The sequence below is a fragment of the Mytilus trossulus genome, chromosome 7 (assembly GCF_036588685.1).
Source record: "Mytilus trossulus isolate FHL-02 chromosome 7, PNRI_Mtr1.1.1.hap1, whole genome shotgun sequence".
Classification (NCBI taxonomy): Eukaryota; Metazoa; Mollusca; class Bivalvia; order Mytilida; family Mytilidae; genus Mytilus; species Mytilus trossulus.
The window spans coordinates 77,367,910-77,384,726 of record NC_086379.1 but is presented as its reverse complement, the minus strand read 5'-3'; the positions used below and the strand labels follow the sequence as shown (position 1 = coordinate 77,384,726).

General features: G+C 32.1%; 2 protein-coding genes across 2 annotated transcripts in view; both read left to right on the top strand.

Annotated features, from left to right (window-relative positions):
- The first annotated feature begins 8,423 nt into the window (after nt 1-8,423).
- Nucleotides 8,424-11,473, top strand: LOC134726686 (secretory phospholipase A2 receptor-like). Its single transcript, XM_063591100.1, has 5 exons — nt 8,424-8,590; nt 9,042-9,307; nt 10,105-10,288; nt 10,514-10,755; nt 11,286-11,473. The coding sequence occupies exons 1-5, from the start codon at nt 8,424-8,426 to the stop codon at nt 11,471-11,473; spliced, it is 1,047 nt and encodes a 348-aa protein (XP_063447170.1).
- Nucleotides 11,474-13,639: 2,166 nt separating this feature from the next.
- Nucleotides 13,640-16,817, top strand: part of LOC134725879 (uncharacterized) — a 42,063-nt gene continuing 38,885 nt past the window's right edge. The window contains exons 1-4 of the mRNA XM_063590134.1: nt 13,640-13,866; nt 14,520-14,839; nt 15,440-15,640; nt 15,976-16,410. Coding sequence (XP_063446204.1) covers nt 13,841-13,866; nt 14,520-14,839; nt 15,440-15,640; nt 15,976-16,410 — 982 coding nt within the window. The 5' untranslated portion in view covers nt 13,640-13,840. The remainder of the gene's footprint in view (nt 13,867-14,519; nt 14,840-15,439; nt 15,641-15,975; nt 16,411-16,817) is intronic.

Below are 16,817 nucleotides of genomic sequence, written 5' to 3'. Positions count from 1 at the left end.
AGATACTTCTTATCAATCAAGGGGTTTTAATCGAGACAGTTTTACAATATCACCTGTCGAAATACACCTTTACTTATTTTAATCGCGTCAGTAGACCTTTATTTGGTATCACAACTCACAATATATATTACATATTATAGTGCAATTTCTACATAAAAATAAATAAATAAAAATGGGGCATTTATTTAATAAATTTGGTACAAATTTCCATCGTCAATGTGTTTTTCTATAGAATTAATGATGACTTGCATTAATCAATCAATCACTCAATCGGCACACATATGCAGATGTAAGGTAAAGGAATCTGTCGAGGTTTGCCGATTGCTGTTTCCTGAGAATTTATCACAACTTTAGAATTCTTCTTTTATTTCTGTAATCCCAAAAACAATAGAAAATGACAATATTGTAGGGCAACACAAGCTGGTATGTAAATAACGTGCCATGTTTCAAGCTAATTAACATGTCATTAAATGCATCGCAGATGAAACACTTGAAGTCAGGTCTAAGTAGTTCTTGTCAATGTAATACTTCCATGCTTTTACCCATCTAGAGTTATTCCCCTTTACAAATGGAAAAATTTCTGAACTTTTCATTTTCGCTCACTTAAGTTTATCTCAACCAAATGTAATGAATCTTACACTTATGCATATTATAAAACAGTTAAAGAACAGTTCAAATTTGAATTTATGTGGAATCACTTATACAGATCCCTAGTTATGTCTATTTCTAAGGTTATATGCAAGCAAGGACAACATCTGGGTCTTCCATAACACAAGCAGGCTTTACATATCACCATTTGATCTAATGTGTCAATTGTTGTATAGTAAGTCAGGCTTTGGTTTTCCTATTTGAAAAGTTTCACGTTTTGTAATGCCAGGTCTATTAAAGTCATATGAAACGAGTGAGTGGTGAAAAATAATGTTTATCCAATTCTTGAACCAATGCATGTATATATCATAAATTTAGTCCTCTGTGCACGATTTTATCATTATTTTCGCAAAGATATCATATAATCGTCATTTTTTCTCTCTCTCTGTTTGTTATGATTTAACAAATATGGCTGCTCATTAAATGCCATGTTTTGAAGCCGAGGCTTTACCGATTGTCACCTTATAGTAAACAAATCACAAAAAGAATGGATATTAGAGCCTTTAGTTATTGTTTATAACAACTTCATACTTCCTCTAACGGATAGTTATTTTATTGCCAATGATAAAAGTAACCAGAGCTAACTGAAAACTCTACATATTTATATTGTTTATGATGTTTATTTAGTTATGACGTTTGGAATGATGTTAATCTGACCAATCCAGAGGCTTGGCTAGGTGTGGAAACACCTGGTAATGCATGGCAAGATGACAAAAGACTAGTAGAATTCGCAAACTGGGACAATAAAGACTATGCCTCCTCTTGGAAGGTTTGTGTAAATATAAAAAACAAAGATGTGGTATGATTGCCAATGAGACAACTTTCAGCAAGAGACCAAAAATGACACAGAAATTACTAACTATAGGTCACTGTACGGCCTTCAACAATGAGCAAAGCCCATACCACATAGTCAGCTATAGAAGGCCCTGAAATGACAATATAACACTTCAGGGAAGTAATGATAAATAAACAATCCAAAGCCTGATTTTTCAGAAATAATAATGTCATTAGCAATTTAAGGATAATTTTGTTAGATGAGCAATTAAGGCTTTACGTAATTGGCTCTATCAATCACAACAAAAAGGGAAGCTGTGATATCGAAAAATGCTTCCTGGACTTCTTTTGTCTTTAAGTTATATCCCTGCAGAAATGCCATAAGTTTGCCTGTGCATAGTGTAGTTATATGCAGCAACATCCAATCTTATTTGTAACATATTAAGGACATGTTTTGGTGGACACTCTAAGATGGATGAACACGTTTGAGAGTATTACATATATAAACTATGGCACTGAAAATCTTATAACAACATGAAAGTGATAAAACCTATACTGGATTTTGTTTTGTAAGATTTTGTCATACATATTCCTATACTCCAGTTGACCCTAAAAAAATAAGCATACAATTTCATGAATTTTTATATGAGAAGCATACAATCTAAAGCATAAATGTACATCTAAATACCAAAAGTATGATGAAGAGTGAAACACACATGCTACATAAGCATAAGTTTGAAAAGTACAATAGCATAATGTAGCACCAGCCTCATATTATTCATAGCTTCTCACAGTTGAAAATAATTTAACCATTCTTATTATTTCAGTGGGCTGGTCTAGTAGACTTGAGTAATAATTGTACCATTCTTATTATTTCAGTGGGCTGGTCAAGTAGACTTGAGTAATAATTGTACCATTCTTATTATTTCAGTGGGCTGGTCAAGTAGACTTGAGTAATAAAGGTAATTGGAGAGTTGACTTTGGGGTAGGAGGAGCAGTAAAAGCTAGAACAGCATGTGAACTATATGATTATGACATCAAATACACTGGTAAGATGATAGGTTTGATTATTTGATATTGGAAATTTGTATAAAAAAAAGTTCTATAGACACCAATACTGGGAATTGTATATCAAATGAATCTGATAGGCTTTTTTTTATATAGAAATGATAAAATCCTGAACTTTATGAGATTTCACAAGATTTATGGATTTTGGAAACATCTGACTGAAAAATTATCGGAACTGCTCAATAGATTTAACCACATAGTTTCAAAGTTTAACAAATACAAGTTTTATCCTAAAGTAGATATATTTTGACAAATAAAATGACCAATAAAAGTGTGATTTCTTTAATGTGAAGAGTTTTAATTTATAATGGTTAGTGAAATTTGCAGTTACTGAGAACGACATCAGCACCATTATTTTATTACCTGTTTGAATTTTGTACCCTTTTGTATTGGAATGAATGCAATTATTAACCATGACACGATGATAAAATTGGCTATAACCAGGTAGTGTCAATATGTATATTCCTGACCTGTGATAGGAACATCCAAAGAAGTCACTGTATTGAAGACCCATTGGTAGCTTTTGGGCTGTTTTCTGTTCTTTGGTCGGGTTGTTGTCTCTTTGACACATTGCCCACTTCCATTCTCAATTTTACTGCTTGACTGCAACCCATGGTTAGAATATCGAAGTTTACCATATACGAACACCCACAGTGGGAATATTCAAAGTGGTCTAGTTTGACTAGCACCCTCAGTGAGATTAATAAAGTGATCTCTTTTCACTAGCAGCCACTTTGCAACAATATTACAAAAGCTGCATACAAAAGCACAATTTCACTGTCCATGGTTTTAATATTAGATCTCTGTGGAAATGATTAAATAAAAAGAAATATTTCTATTTTTGTATTCAGGATCATCACTTCATACCCAATACAAGGATCAGTACCATCCAACATTATACACAAAATATGGTGAAATGAATATATCAAGTGATTTTGACTTTAACTGTTTGGTCGACAGATATCGATGTCCTGATGGATTTACCATTGCATTCTGGTTCTTAGTCAACACAACAGCAGAAGACACAGTAATACTTAGTTCAGGAGACTGTTCATTTAAACAGCATGTGTTAAGTCCAGGATTGTGTGTATTTTACAATCTAGCCAATCAGACTGTCACAATTATTCACTCCTCATTAACAGGAACTGTGGAATCTGTTGTTGCAGTAAATATCCAAAGTTGGACTCATCTATTGATACATTTTGACAGAAATGAGACCATTAGTTTATACATGAATGGCATGTTCAACAGTACCTTGACAGCTGTCTCTTACACGGTTCGTATGGTGAACGTTATACAGGAAGCTGTTAGTCTGCATAATACAAGTGATACCAAACTACGACTTCAGAATATCACCTTTGTACCAGCCCCTCCGGATAATTCATTATTAGAAGAGATAAAAGGTTTGTTAAATCTCTGTGACTAATCATAAAAATCTGAAGATGTGTGATTGCCAAATGAGACAACTCTCTTCCTGAGACCAAATAAAATAGAAGTTATGTAGGTCACTATACAACCTTCAACAATGAGCAAAACCCATATATGTTTGTTTGCAAACTGAATATTATAATATCCAATGTAAAGCAACCAACTGTAATGAAAAGTTTAGATGAAAACCATGAAATATGTTGCCATTATCTGGCATCTATCATCTACAGTAATGACTTATAAATTCAAAGTCATTTCTGTAGAATATTGTGATCTTTATAGTGTTGTGGGTTGATATATCACTATTTAAATGTTGACAAACAGTTAAACAAATTGTCTTTTGTATTTTTGTAGAGTTGTTTGTTAATAACATTTACTTCTGTTCCAATTGATGGAACAGATGAAATTATGTTTATATTGAATTGAAAAAAAAAAAAATGTTTATGAGTTGCCTATTCAATTTTTCAGATAACAAGTTTATTTTTTTATTGTTTAGATAACAAGTTTGTTATGCTATTGTTCTATACCATTTCAGAAATACTCTATGAAGAAAAATCTGAAGAGGATATGAGTTGGACCTCATTTCAATCATGGTCTGTGGAGCCAAATCCATGGAACTCCCCTGGAATTGATGGGAATGGTTTCATACTACCATACAAGTCTTTTGTTTATCAGTTTGATAACTATATGTTGAATTCCACATGTATGCATCTACAAGAATGCTGGCAAAGTGACAAGTCTATATCATTATGGATAAAATTACCCGTAACATTATCAGAGTCAGTAGATATATTCTCTGTTGAATGCAAGATTTCTAACAGCGCTGGATTTCGATTATCTTATGATGAACCTATCAAAAAGATGAAAGTAGTGTTTAACAGTCTCAATATGTACTCGTCTGAGTTCAATGTAACACTAGGGGAATGGTGTCATATTGTACTTGTTATATCTCAGCCAGTCACACCAACACTGTATGTAAATGGATCTTTGGTTCAGGTACTTACAAACACTGGAACAACTCCAGACGGTGTTACTGTTAGAAATAATGCAAGATATCTAGGAACAGGTTAGTACATTAAAGTAACATAATATATATTATTATTAGGTATTTTCCCTTGCAATTGGTAAAAGCAATTGGTAAAAGCCATCTTCGCTGAAATATTCCACAGAACTTTTTCTATTCATCAATGAAAACCAAGGCTTTCTGTTTTGTATGAACATGTTTGTTTTTTTTAAAGCTTTTTTTCTGACATCACAGAAATGACAAATGACATTCTTGATGACAATACACATATTATATTGTCCTTCATGTTTAAGGGAGTAACAAAATGGGTAGAATTGCTATATAAAATGATTTTTGAAAAGCTTTTTGGTTTTTTATACGACCGCACTAATTTTTGCGAGCGTATATTGGTATCACTTCGTCGCTGTCGTCGTCAGCGTGGTTTGAAGACGGATGGTTTTCGGATAATAAGTTTAGTATTAATAAATAGAAAACAATAAAATTTTAACACAATTGTAGTTTCAAGACAATAAATTGGAGTTATCTTTTTTTTGTGCAGAATGGTTGTTGAATCACCTAAAAACAATGCTTTATGAAACTAACTCTTTAAAAATTGGAGTTACCTTTCTTTGTCCAGAATAGAAGTTGAATCAATGCAATATTCACTTTTAATACTACCAACTGATAAATATAATTATTGTTGCAAACTCTATTATAAGTACAAATGTGAGATTATTTTTGGAACAAGGGAAAGAAGAAGATGAAAGGGGGGGGGCAATATTTCTCATTTCAGATTTCAGAAAATTAAAAAAGAACATTTCTTCAAATATTGTCTTTTTTTTAGAGGATTTTAATATTCAACAGCATAGTTAATTGCTCAAAAGCAAAAAAAAAAGTTTATTAGACCACAATCATTCTGTGTCAGAAACCTATGTATGCTGTGTCAACTATTTAATCACAATTCAAATTCAGAGCTGTAGCCAGCTTGAATGCTGTGTCCATACTAGCCCCAACTGATCAGGGTTCAACCTCTGAGGTTGTATAAAGCTGCGTCCTGCGGAGCATCTGCTTATCAGATACTTTAAAGAAATGAAGGCGTGTCTGTTTTTATACGACCGCAAATTTTGAAAAAATTTTCGTCGTATATTGCTATCACGTTGGCGTCGTCGTCGTCCTTGTCGTCGTCATCGTCGTCGTTGTCCGAATACTTTTTGTTTTTGCACTCTAACTTTAGTAAAAGTGAATAGAAATCTGAAATTTTAACACAAGGTTTATGACCATAAAAGGAAGGTTGGGAGTGTTGGTCCCAACATTTTAGGAATTAGGGGCCAAAAAGGGCCCAAATAAGCATTTTCTTGGTTTACGCACTATAACTTTAGTTTAAGTTAATAGAAATCTATGAAATTTTGTCACAAGGTTGATGACCACAAAAGAAAGGTTGGGATTGATTTTGGGAGTTTTGGTTTCAACAGTTTAGGAATTAGGGCCAAAAAAGGGCCCAAATAAGCATTATTCTTGGTTTTCGCACAATAACTTTAGTTTAAGTTAATAGAAATCAATGAAATTTAAACATAATGTTTATAACCACAAAAGGAAGATTGGTATTGATTTTGGGAGTTTAGGTCCCAACAGTTTAGGAATAAGGGGCCAAAAAGGGACCCAAATAAGCATTTTTCTTGGTTTTCGTACCATAACGTTAGTATAAGTAAATAGAAATCTATGAAATTTAAACACAAGGTTAATGACCATAAAAGGAAGGTTGGTATTGATTTTGGGAGTTTTGATCCCAACAGTTTAGGAAAAAGGGGCCCAAAGGGTCCAAAATTAAACTTTGTATGATTTCATCAAAATTGAATAATTGGGGTTCTTTGATATGCCGAATCTAAATGGGTATGTAGATTCTTAACTTTTGGTCATGTTTTCAAATTGGTCTACATTAAGGTCCAAAGGGTCCAAAATTAAACTTAGTTTGATTTTGACAAAAAATGAATCGGTTGGGTTCTTTGATTTGTTGAATCTAAAAATGTACTTAGATTCTTGATTATTGGCTCAGTTTTCAAGTTGGTCCAAATCTGGGTCCAAAATTAAACTTTTTTGATTTCATCAAAAATTGAATAAATAGGGTTCTTTGATATGCCAAATCTAACTGTGTATGTAGATTCTTCATTTTTGGTCCCGTTTTCAAATTGGCCTACATTAAGGTCCAAAGGGTCCAAAATTAAACTAAGTTTGATTTTAACAAAAAATAAATTCTTGGGCCTCTTTGATATGCTGAATCTAAACATGTACTTAGATTTTTGATTATGGGCCCAGTTTTCAAGTTGGTCCAAATCAGGATCTAAAATTATTATATTAAGTATTGTGCAATAGCAAGTCTTTTCAATTGCACAGTATTGTGCAATGGCAAGAAATATATTGTGAAAAAGCAATTTTGTTTTTAATTAGAGTTATCTTTCTTTGTCCAGAATAGTAAGCAAGAAATATCTTATTGCAAGAATTTTTTTTCATTGGAGTTATCTTTCTTTGTCCAGAATCAACTTAAATCTTTGTTATATACAATATACAATGTATATTCACTTTTTACTACCAACTGATAAATTCAAATAATCTTTACCATTCAGTGATAACAAGCAGTTTTTTTACATCTTAATATTTTATGATGTATTTAAATGAGTAGTTATTGTTGAAAACTCCATTAGAATATTTTAATTGAGATTAGTTTTGGAATAAGGGAAAGGGGGATGTGATTAAAAAATTGGGTTCAATTTTTCTCATTTGAAATTTCATAAATAAAAAGAAAATTTCTTCAAACATTTTTTTGAGAGGATTAATATTGAACAGCATAGTGAATTGCTCTAAGAGAAAATAAAAATTTTAAGTTCATTAGAACACATTCATTCTGTGTCAGAAACCTATGCTGTGTTAACTATTTAATCACAATCCAAATTTAGAGCTGAATCCAGCTTGAATGTTGTGTCCATACTTGCCCCAACCGTTCAGGGTTCAACTTCTGCGGTCGTATAAAGCTACGCCCTGCGAAGCATCTGGTTAACCTGTCATTTGAAATTGTACATGTTGGAAAATGACCTTAATTTTGCAAAAAAACAAAAGTTTTTTTTAGACAACCCATCATTTTAGATTACTTAAGAATACACATGTCTTTTAGAAATGAGGGAAAATGTTCCTATCAACTTTAAAATAAATAAACCTATGTTCTTCAATGTAGTGAACTCATTAATTTTATTTGACACAAAATTCATGATCAATTTAGATAAAGATAGGGAGGAGGAAACGCTTTTGAACTAATGGTAGGAATGACCAAAGCAATTTCATAATTATAAAAAAGAAGATGTGGTATTAGTGCCAATGAGACAATTCTCCACAGGAAACCAAATAACACAGAAATTGACAATTATAGGTCACCATACGGTCTTTGTTCTAATAGCATCATTTTGAGATTTTTTCTAACTTTGTACATTATTTTTTTTGTTTGTTTCCAGTTATGTGTCCACCTGGGTGGTCTAAGTATGGAACCTCTTGCTACAAATATACAGACCAGTATTTGATGTATTGGGAACATGAACATATATGTAGAAGTCAGGGAGGCCACCTGGTGGCTATTACAGATGAACCAGAATTGAATTTTGTTAAGACTTTGCTCTATGACAAGTTAGTATTTACAATTTTATATCTGGTAGTCATTTATGCTATCAACATTATACAATAGTATTATGGCTGTCTTAAAACAATTTTGTTTTTTTTGCTTCAATTGTAGAAAGAACTCGAAATAAGAGGAAAAAAATACAAAGAGTCTTTCAAACCAATAAGAAGAAAAATAAACTGACAGTACAATGGCAAAAATAGATTAAGAGAATAAAAAACAACACACAATACCTAACAACACCCACCACCAATATTACAGGGTAATCTTAGGTGCTCTGTAAGTAGATCCTGCTTCACATGATGTACCCATTATGTTTATTTCATGATTATTTTACATTATGTGTACTGGCTGAGTGAGTCTCTTATTATCTTTATATTGATTAAGATATAAGATATAAAGTTGATCAATTTACAGCAAAAAATAATCAGAAATTACTTTCCACATTATAAATTTTAGGCCTGCTCCTGTTTATTTGGGAACATATGATTTCCACATGGATTATTCGTCCAGGCTTTTTATGAATACAGATGGAAAACGACAACCATATACGTTTTGGGTAACCAATCCAAATCCTTTACTTAACACTCCAGACTTGTGCTACACAGCCATCACATGTGACCCAGATTGTGGAACGGCAGAGTTGCACACATTTAAGGATAATAATGTCAACTTCACAGGTTATGGTGGATTATGCGAGAATGCACAGGAACCATTTTCAACCAGTGAGTAAAATATTCATTATCATTGAAGATGGATCTTTTTTACACACAAAAGTAACTACATACTGTAAAATTCAGAAATCATTGCAATGTTTTTATTAATGCAATAAAAATGCGACAGGATAATAATAACAATAATTTAAACTTGCATTTGATATTTTCTTCATTATTTAAACAGGATTTTTCTCAATATTGCAAAAATTGAAATTGCATGTCAGTCTTAAAAATTACAAAATCCCACTTATAAATGCACACAATAATTTCTGAATTTACAGAGAATATGAATGTTCAGTGTTTCCTAATGTTATTTTCTCCATCTTTATTAAAATGTTCAGTTTTCTGATGCATTTGACCTAAGCTGCATTTAACCATTATGAGTGAATGGATTTAGATCTTATATTTTATGTCCACAGGGCATAACAAATATTTTTGAAATTTGAATGTAATAAAACAGATGACAGTTGCTGTATAAATATTCACTATAAAAGGTCCCCAAAAGTTTTTATTCAGGTCAAGAAAGACACACGTAGAAAATTCTTATATATGGAATTATATGGAACAGATATAACAATTAAAGCATGCACATTTAATGTAGATGGAGCTTGACTTTTGTGACCCTCTTGTTTAAAAAGTTTTTGGAATTTTGGGTCCACAATGCTATTCAACTTTGTACTTTATATGAACCTTTTAACTTTTTTTATTTGTACATCACTGATGAGTCTTTTGTAAACAAAATCTAATGACTGGCTTACAATTTTTTTTATGAATATATTTACATCATATTTTATTAATTATTTTAGGGATTCAGGATGGTATAAAGTGTAGTGACGGATGGGAGTACTTTGATGGAAATTGTTATTTATTTACCAACACCACATCTTACACTGGCCCCATGGCACACATACACTGTTCTGGGTTCAGAGCCATAGTCGTAGAGATTGATTCTGAAGAAGAACAAAGATTTATTTCCAATTTACTTTATAGGTAATATGAATATTAAATAAAAATAAATGAAAAACATTGCGAAAAAAGAAAATACAGTGTGTAAACTTGAGACAGAAATTTATAATCAATCCAAATTATAAAATTGAATGTTTATATATCCATACAAAAAATATCAGTGCAACAAGTCATTTTATCAATAAGGAAAGTCGGCATACATATTTTCACCAGCAGATAAGCTATTAAAATTGAAATTTATTATTTAAGTGGATCTCCTTTGCCCAAAACGGCACACATAGGACCTAAATTTAGGACCCTTGCAGATTCTGGTATTGGAGAGTTTACACATGGAGATCTTCAGCCTTTGAAATTTGAAAAGTGGGCAACTCCTCCATTGAACAACTATGCTTCCACTCAATGTGCAGTAATAGATTGTAGTGACAGAAAATGTCAATGGAGAGACATAATTTGTTCTGGGACTTGGCCTGTTATTTGTGAAAAACCTGCAAGTAAGTCTTTTTCCCATCAATTGAAAAAATGGAATGAGAAAAGAGATTGATATACTGTGTTATACAGCTTTTTAACTAAAAATAAAGTACTGTAGATTCATTATTATTCATTGGACAATAATTTTCGTGGATTTTGTGGGTACACGCTGAACCATGAATGTCCTATCATTATTGTCTTTTACAGATTAATTGTAATTTAAAAGTATTTTCTATGACGTCATGTACAAAACAAGGTTACGGGCAATATAAATAACAGCAAAAGTTAAGCAAGATGTTTTTTTATTTTGAGTCAAATAATAAATTCTGAGCAAAAAAACGTAGAACTTTTAAGCTTTGATGTATATTCGATTGAATTTCCTTTAAATTGTCGATTTTTTATTAGTCTAAAAGAGAGGCTTTCATTTAAAAAAATTGTCACCCTCTCAGCCATGTGATAGAGTAAATTAACACCCTCATATTAGCCAATAAAAATACGGTATTTTTACATGAAGTATAATAAAAATAATTATGGCACATCTTTTACTTTTCAGAATCTATGTGTTCACCATCATGGGAGGAGTTTGGCAATAGATGTATATCTATCCATGATGTAACTACCACAGAGGAGTGTACTGCTGGTGGTTCTAAGCTCCTCACATTTAACAATGTGGCAGAAGTTGATGAATTTAGAACTACATATGATTTGGGTGAGTTTAAAAGACATCAATTGAGTTTATAAGCATGGCATTAAGTAATTGGATGGAATGTTAACATTTTAACAAAACAAATGAAGGAAAGGAATAGGGTCATATTATCAAAGCTGCATAGATTGGAATATTTTATTTTGTACAACTGGTCCAAGATTTCTATGATGTTTGGCATATTTTTTGGGGACTTGCTGTGGCCAAGAGTGCAGTTCTTATAGAATCTATGGAAATAACCAACCCAGACCTTTTTGGAGTAACAAGTATCTGTCTCAAAATTGTGATTGACCCATTGCTAATATAAATAAAAAGATGTAGTATAACAATGAGTTTTTTAGGAAATAACATTATCTTAGAAAAAGGGAAATTATGTCACTGAAAATCATTTTAAATAACAATATTTGTTTTGCCTTTCAGTTGGGAAAACTTGTTTAACTGATGGTGTGCTAAGTAGTGGAAGCTATATTTGGAGTTCGACTGGTGAATCAGCATATTTTGATACTCTGGTTTCTGGGACTGGTAACTGTGTGGGAATCACATCAACTGGTTTACAGAAACTTGACTGTACATTGTATACATGTGCAATTTGTCAGCATAGTATGTATAAATTACTGTCATAAGGTTACTATTTCTAACATTCAATACACTTTGGTTGCCCCACAAATTTAAGGGATAAAATCTATATTTCATTGTCTGAAATTGTGAGCTGTGGCTCTGAAGTCATATTGAAAGTACTGGTAATAAAATGATTTATTTGATATTTTTTTCCTCTCAGTTTAAAATTTAAAGAATAGTATGACCAGAACCCTCTATATATATACTTACTAATAATTAATTTTCCGAGACCAGTAAGTCTGCAAGACTTATTTGTGAGAGCTGATGTCTCCTCTAATAAAAGCTCTTCAACTACTGGATGGTGCATGTCGTGTGGTAACAGAAAATGTCTAACTTGCCAACAAATACTGAATACTCAAACATTTACTTGCCACTCCACTGGGTCTGTGTACACTATTTTTTGCAATGTAACTTGCAGAATCCAGAATGTTGTATACTTTCTTCAGTTTTAATGTGGCATGTAGTATAATGACAAGACAGAACAGCTTATTAACAAGTGCATAAATGGTCATCGAAGTGACTACACCTGCAAGCTTGACCTCCCGGCATAATTATATGATCCATTGCCTCATTGTAAGAATTATTGTTGGCCATTACTTAGACATTTAGTATACTTACTATTTATGTATTACCTTTCTGGATACTTTCTTAATTTATTTGCACTATTTTGTTTCAGGTCAGTTAGTTGGAGGTGTTAGTATAGACAATGTACATTTTATGGATAATGGTATGAATGCAGCTGCTGTAACAGATCTATATGACAGAGAAAGTAAGATCAGAAACAGAATGGGTTTAGAAAAGAAGCCTGTCTCTGGATGTGGGATTTTCTCACTGTCTTGTAGGCCATCAGCTGTTTTTTGCGCTTTGGTTGGGTTGTTGTTTCGTTGAAACATTTCCCATTTCCACTCTCAATATTATTGATTAATCAACAAAGCCTAGGGAAATATATATAAAGGGTTGTTCCAACCTTATTTTGTTGTCCAATCCTATACTTATACTATTATGATATTCTGTTGTCTGTCTGTCTGTAGATAATTCAGGAATTCTTTATTTTATCCTTACCTAATTTGTACACACTGCAATGTTTTATAAAGGCAAAAATTATTTTTTTTATTATATTTTACTATACTGTTTGTTTTAACTATACAGTTTGTTTATAGTGCTTAAAAATTCCTGTTAGAGATTATATGTTTTAAAACCTCATTTACTATTTTGAACAAAAAACAAGATGATAAAAATTGTATGAAATTAAATATAAGAGAATGAGCAAAGATTAATTTAAAGTAGAAGACAAATTTGACATATTAACATAGATAAAAAATAGTGCAAGTTTATTAAAATTGTTTCAGGTAAACAAGTAAAACAATTTTTATTTATGCTTCGGTATAAAAAAAGACATAAAATATCAATTAAACATTCCGAATGACTACATTCTCCACAATAATTTGTATTTTTGTATTTCAGAATACCTCCCAGAAACCTATGAATTTGACATGACAGGTTATAACATCACATCGAATGTTATAAAAGGTGAAAAATCTGACGGTTCTATCATTGAACTTACATCAAGTGAAAATATAACAATATTGAATGACCTAGCTCTAGGACCTGTCTTACACAAGGGTAACTTTTCATCCTCTGGACTTGTGTACAGTGTAACAGAAAATGATGGCTGTCTTCAAACTCTTAGTAACTGTCGACATAGTTTTGGAGTCTCATTCTGGTTGTATGTTGTCAACATAACTGATTGTGTTGTCATAGATACAGTAACTGATGGTACAACAGGGATGATAATATCCGTTACAAATAATAAGTAAGTTGAAGTAAATACAGATTTTTCTGATTCATTGATCTTAGACATGGGAACTGATGGAATAATAGGGATAATTAATGTAACTGTGGTTTTCTAACCAATGGTCTAAAAAAAACAAAAAACAATTGAAGTTTTAAATCCAATGTGCTGATTTATGTACCTAAACAATTACAGTGACTTGACTGTTAGTGTTGCTATCCACCAATTGCAACTCATTCAAAATTTGACCAAATTGCAATTTGTTTTATTAAATCAAATTGTTCAACTGGTCAGAAATTTGAACCAACTGCTGTAGAAAACCACAGTCAAGTAGACATACTTACAATCCTATAAGACTTTAACTCCACTTGATGATGTTGTGACAAAATCAGTCTATCAGTTTGTATAGGTATATTATAGTCATTACCATGCTTAAGGTGAACTTGTTATTTTGAATTGCTGTAAAAATATCCAAACTAAGTTTTCATATCGTTTTTCTTTGGAAAAGTCTTTTATATTCATAACTGACTTGTGCAAAGTTTAAGTACGGAAAACATGTAGGACAGGAAAAGTTTCCATAACTGTATATGAATGCATATTTAGTAGGAGAGTCCACATCTTATAGCAGTCAGCTTCATGGTACTCATTTAAATTTATGGAATATTCTATTTTAGTGAAACCGCCATTTCAGTAACAGTAAAAGAACTTAACTATGTGACATACAGTGAACTACCTGTGCCTTTGGACAAAGAATGGAATCATATCAACATTGTCTGGCAAAAATATGTCAGCTTGAAATTCTTCATAAACTTCCATCTGGTACATACTGTATCCCCTACCAAACATGTACCAGTGTTCCCAGCGACTGTAAACGACAGTTTGTCATCATCTGTGGCTATTGCGAACTGCACATTGGAACTCAATTCCACTTTACTGATTAAAGATTTAAAATTTGGTACTAATCTGAAGGAAGACTGGGAAAACAAAATGATAGGTAGGATTCTTAGATGCATGATTTGCCAACTTGTAATAGTGTACCTTGTTATAGACTATAAGCACTTGTTCAAGAAATTCCATGAAACTGTTTTTTAATAAAACAAAAGCTTTATTAAAATGTATAGATACTTGCAAATCATGGATGCAGATTATTTCATGAAAAGCTTTTGTAAAGTCTGGTCAAATTTCAAAATTCTACACTTACAGCAGTGAAAGATATATAATAAAGAACTGGTTCTTAAACTACTAGAATTTTTGTATTTATGAATAATTTTTTCTCAAATATCAAAAACATTTGAGTTTTCTTTGATTGACAAGTTTCTTTTCCTCATTTGAAGGAATTTTAATGCAAAAGTCTGTCTTAACCTTCTCTAATTAGTCTCTTAACAACTTTTTTTCAATAAGATTGAGAATGGAAATGGGGAATGTGTCAAAGAGACAACAACCTGACCATAGAGCAGACAACAGCTAAGGCCACCAAATGGGTCTTAAATGCAGTGAGAAACTCCCACACCAAGAGGCGTCCTTCAGCTTGCACCTTAACAAATGTGTATACTAGTATATATAATTTTATGATTCTGTTTATTTTTGCATATAGATGATACACCAAGATATATAGACTTCAATGAACCAAAGACAAAATCTAAGACCAATGTCCATGTGATATTAGATAACAGTTTGGTAGAAACCTACTGGAGAAACTCATTATTCCTCACAGCAGCCAAGATAGATAACCCAGCAGGACTGGTTCCTGCCATACAAGTACCAGAGCAAATGATGAACTGTTTCTCTAATAATGGTAATTGTGTACCTGAAATATCAACTTGCAGTTTTGTAGTTTCTTTCAAGTTTACATTTTATTTAACAAATATAAGAAAATCATCAATTGGTTATTTCCTTTATAATTATTGATGCTTTGCTGCATCTGACTTAACTGAGAATCTTAACCAGTTACCATGCAGGTCTTGTCCTTTGCCAAAAAATATTTTAAACTACCCATGGTGTTAATTTAAAATGACAAAATCGCAATAATAAATGCACACAATAATTTTTAATTTACAGTAAATTATTCATGTTATTGTACAATAATAAAGAAAAAAAAAAGTTATATTGTGATGTATATATGTATTACAGATGCCTGCAGAAGTTCATTTACCCTATCTCTATGGCTGTATCCAAGAAACTTCTACCAAGATCAGACTTTCCTGTATTCTGGAGTGCAATCACACACTGAAGGTGAAATAGAATACACCAGGATCTGGTATGACACCACCCTTGACAAGTATTACATGTCATTGCAGTACGACAAGACTAAGGTTGTGTTTGATTTCTATATCTACCTGTTTGAGTGGTCACACATTGTATTGTCAGCTGATTTCACCATTCAACAGTTTGACATGTACATAAATTCACAGCTATTACTACCTAGTGCCAGGACTATCACATTTGTTCCGAATCGTGTAATACCTGTGTACAGAAACTCCTTCCTAAGAATTGGTGATGTGGGCACATTTGACATTGATGATTTGAAGTTCTTTCCTTATGCCACAGAACCTTCTGGAATGTATGGTAGGTATTGTTTTATTCTTACTCTTGTGGGATCATTATTTTTGGGGGAGGGGTGACTTATATTTGTGGTGGATTCAATGAAATCCATGAAAATTAGGATCCCATTAGAGTAATAGTAATGAATTAAAAATGACATTTGGAAACCTGAAAATACTTGGTACTGTGCATATTTCAGTGTTGAAGTCTTGCCATGAGTTCTAGTAGCAGAATTATATAGAATTCCGCTATGGTTTATGGTAGTAGGTCTTTTACTTTAATTTAAGTTTTGAAATCTTTCTGTGAGTTTATGGTAGCATAACTATTATAATAAACATTTCAGGGTTGAAGTCTTGTCATGAGTATATGGTAGAAGGTCTAACATTGTATAGTAAATATTTCAGTGTTGAAGTCTTGTCATGAATATATGG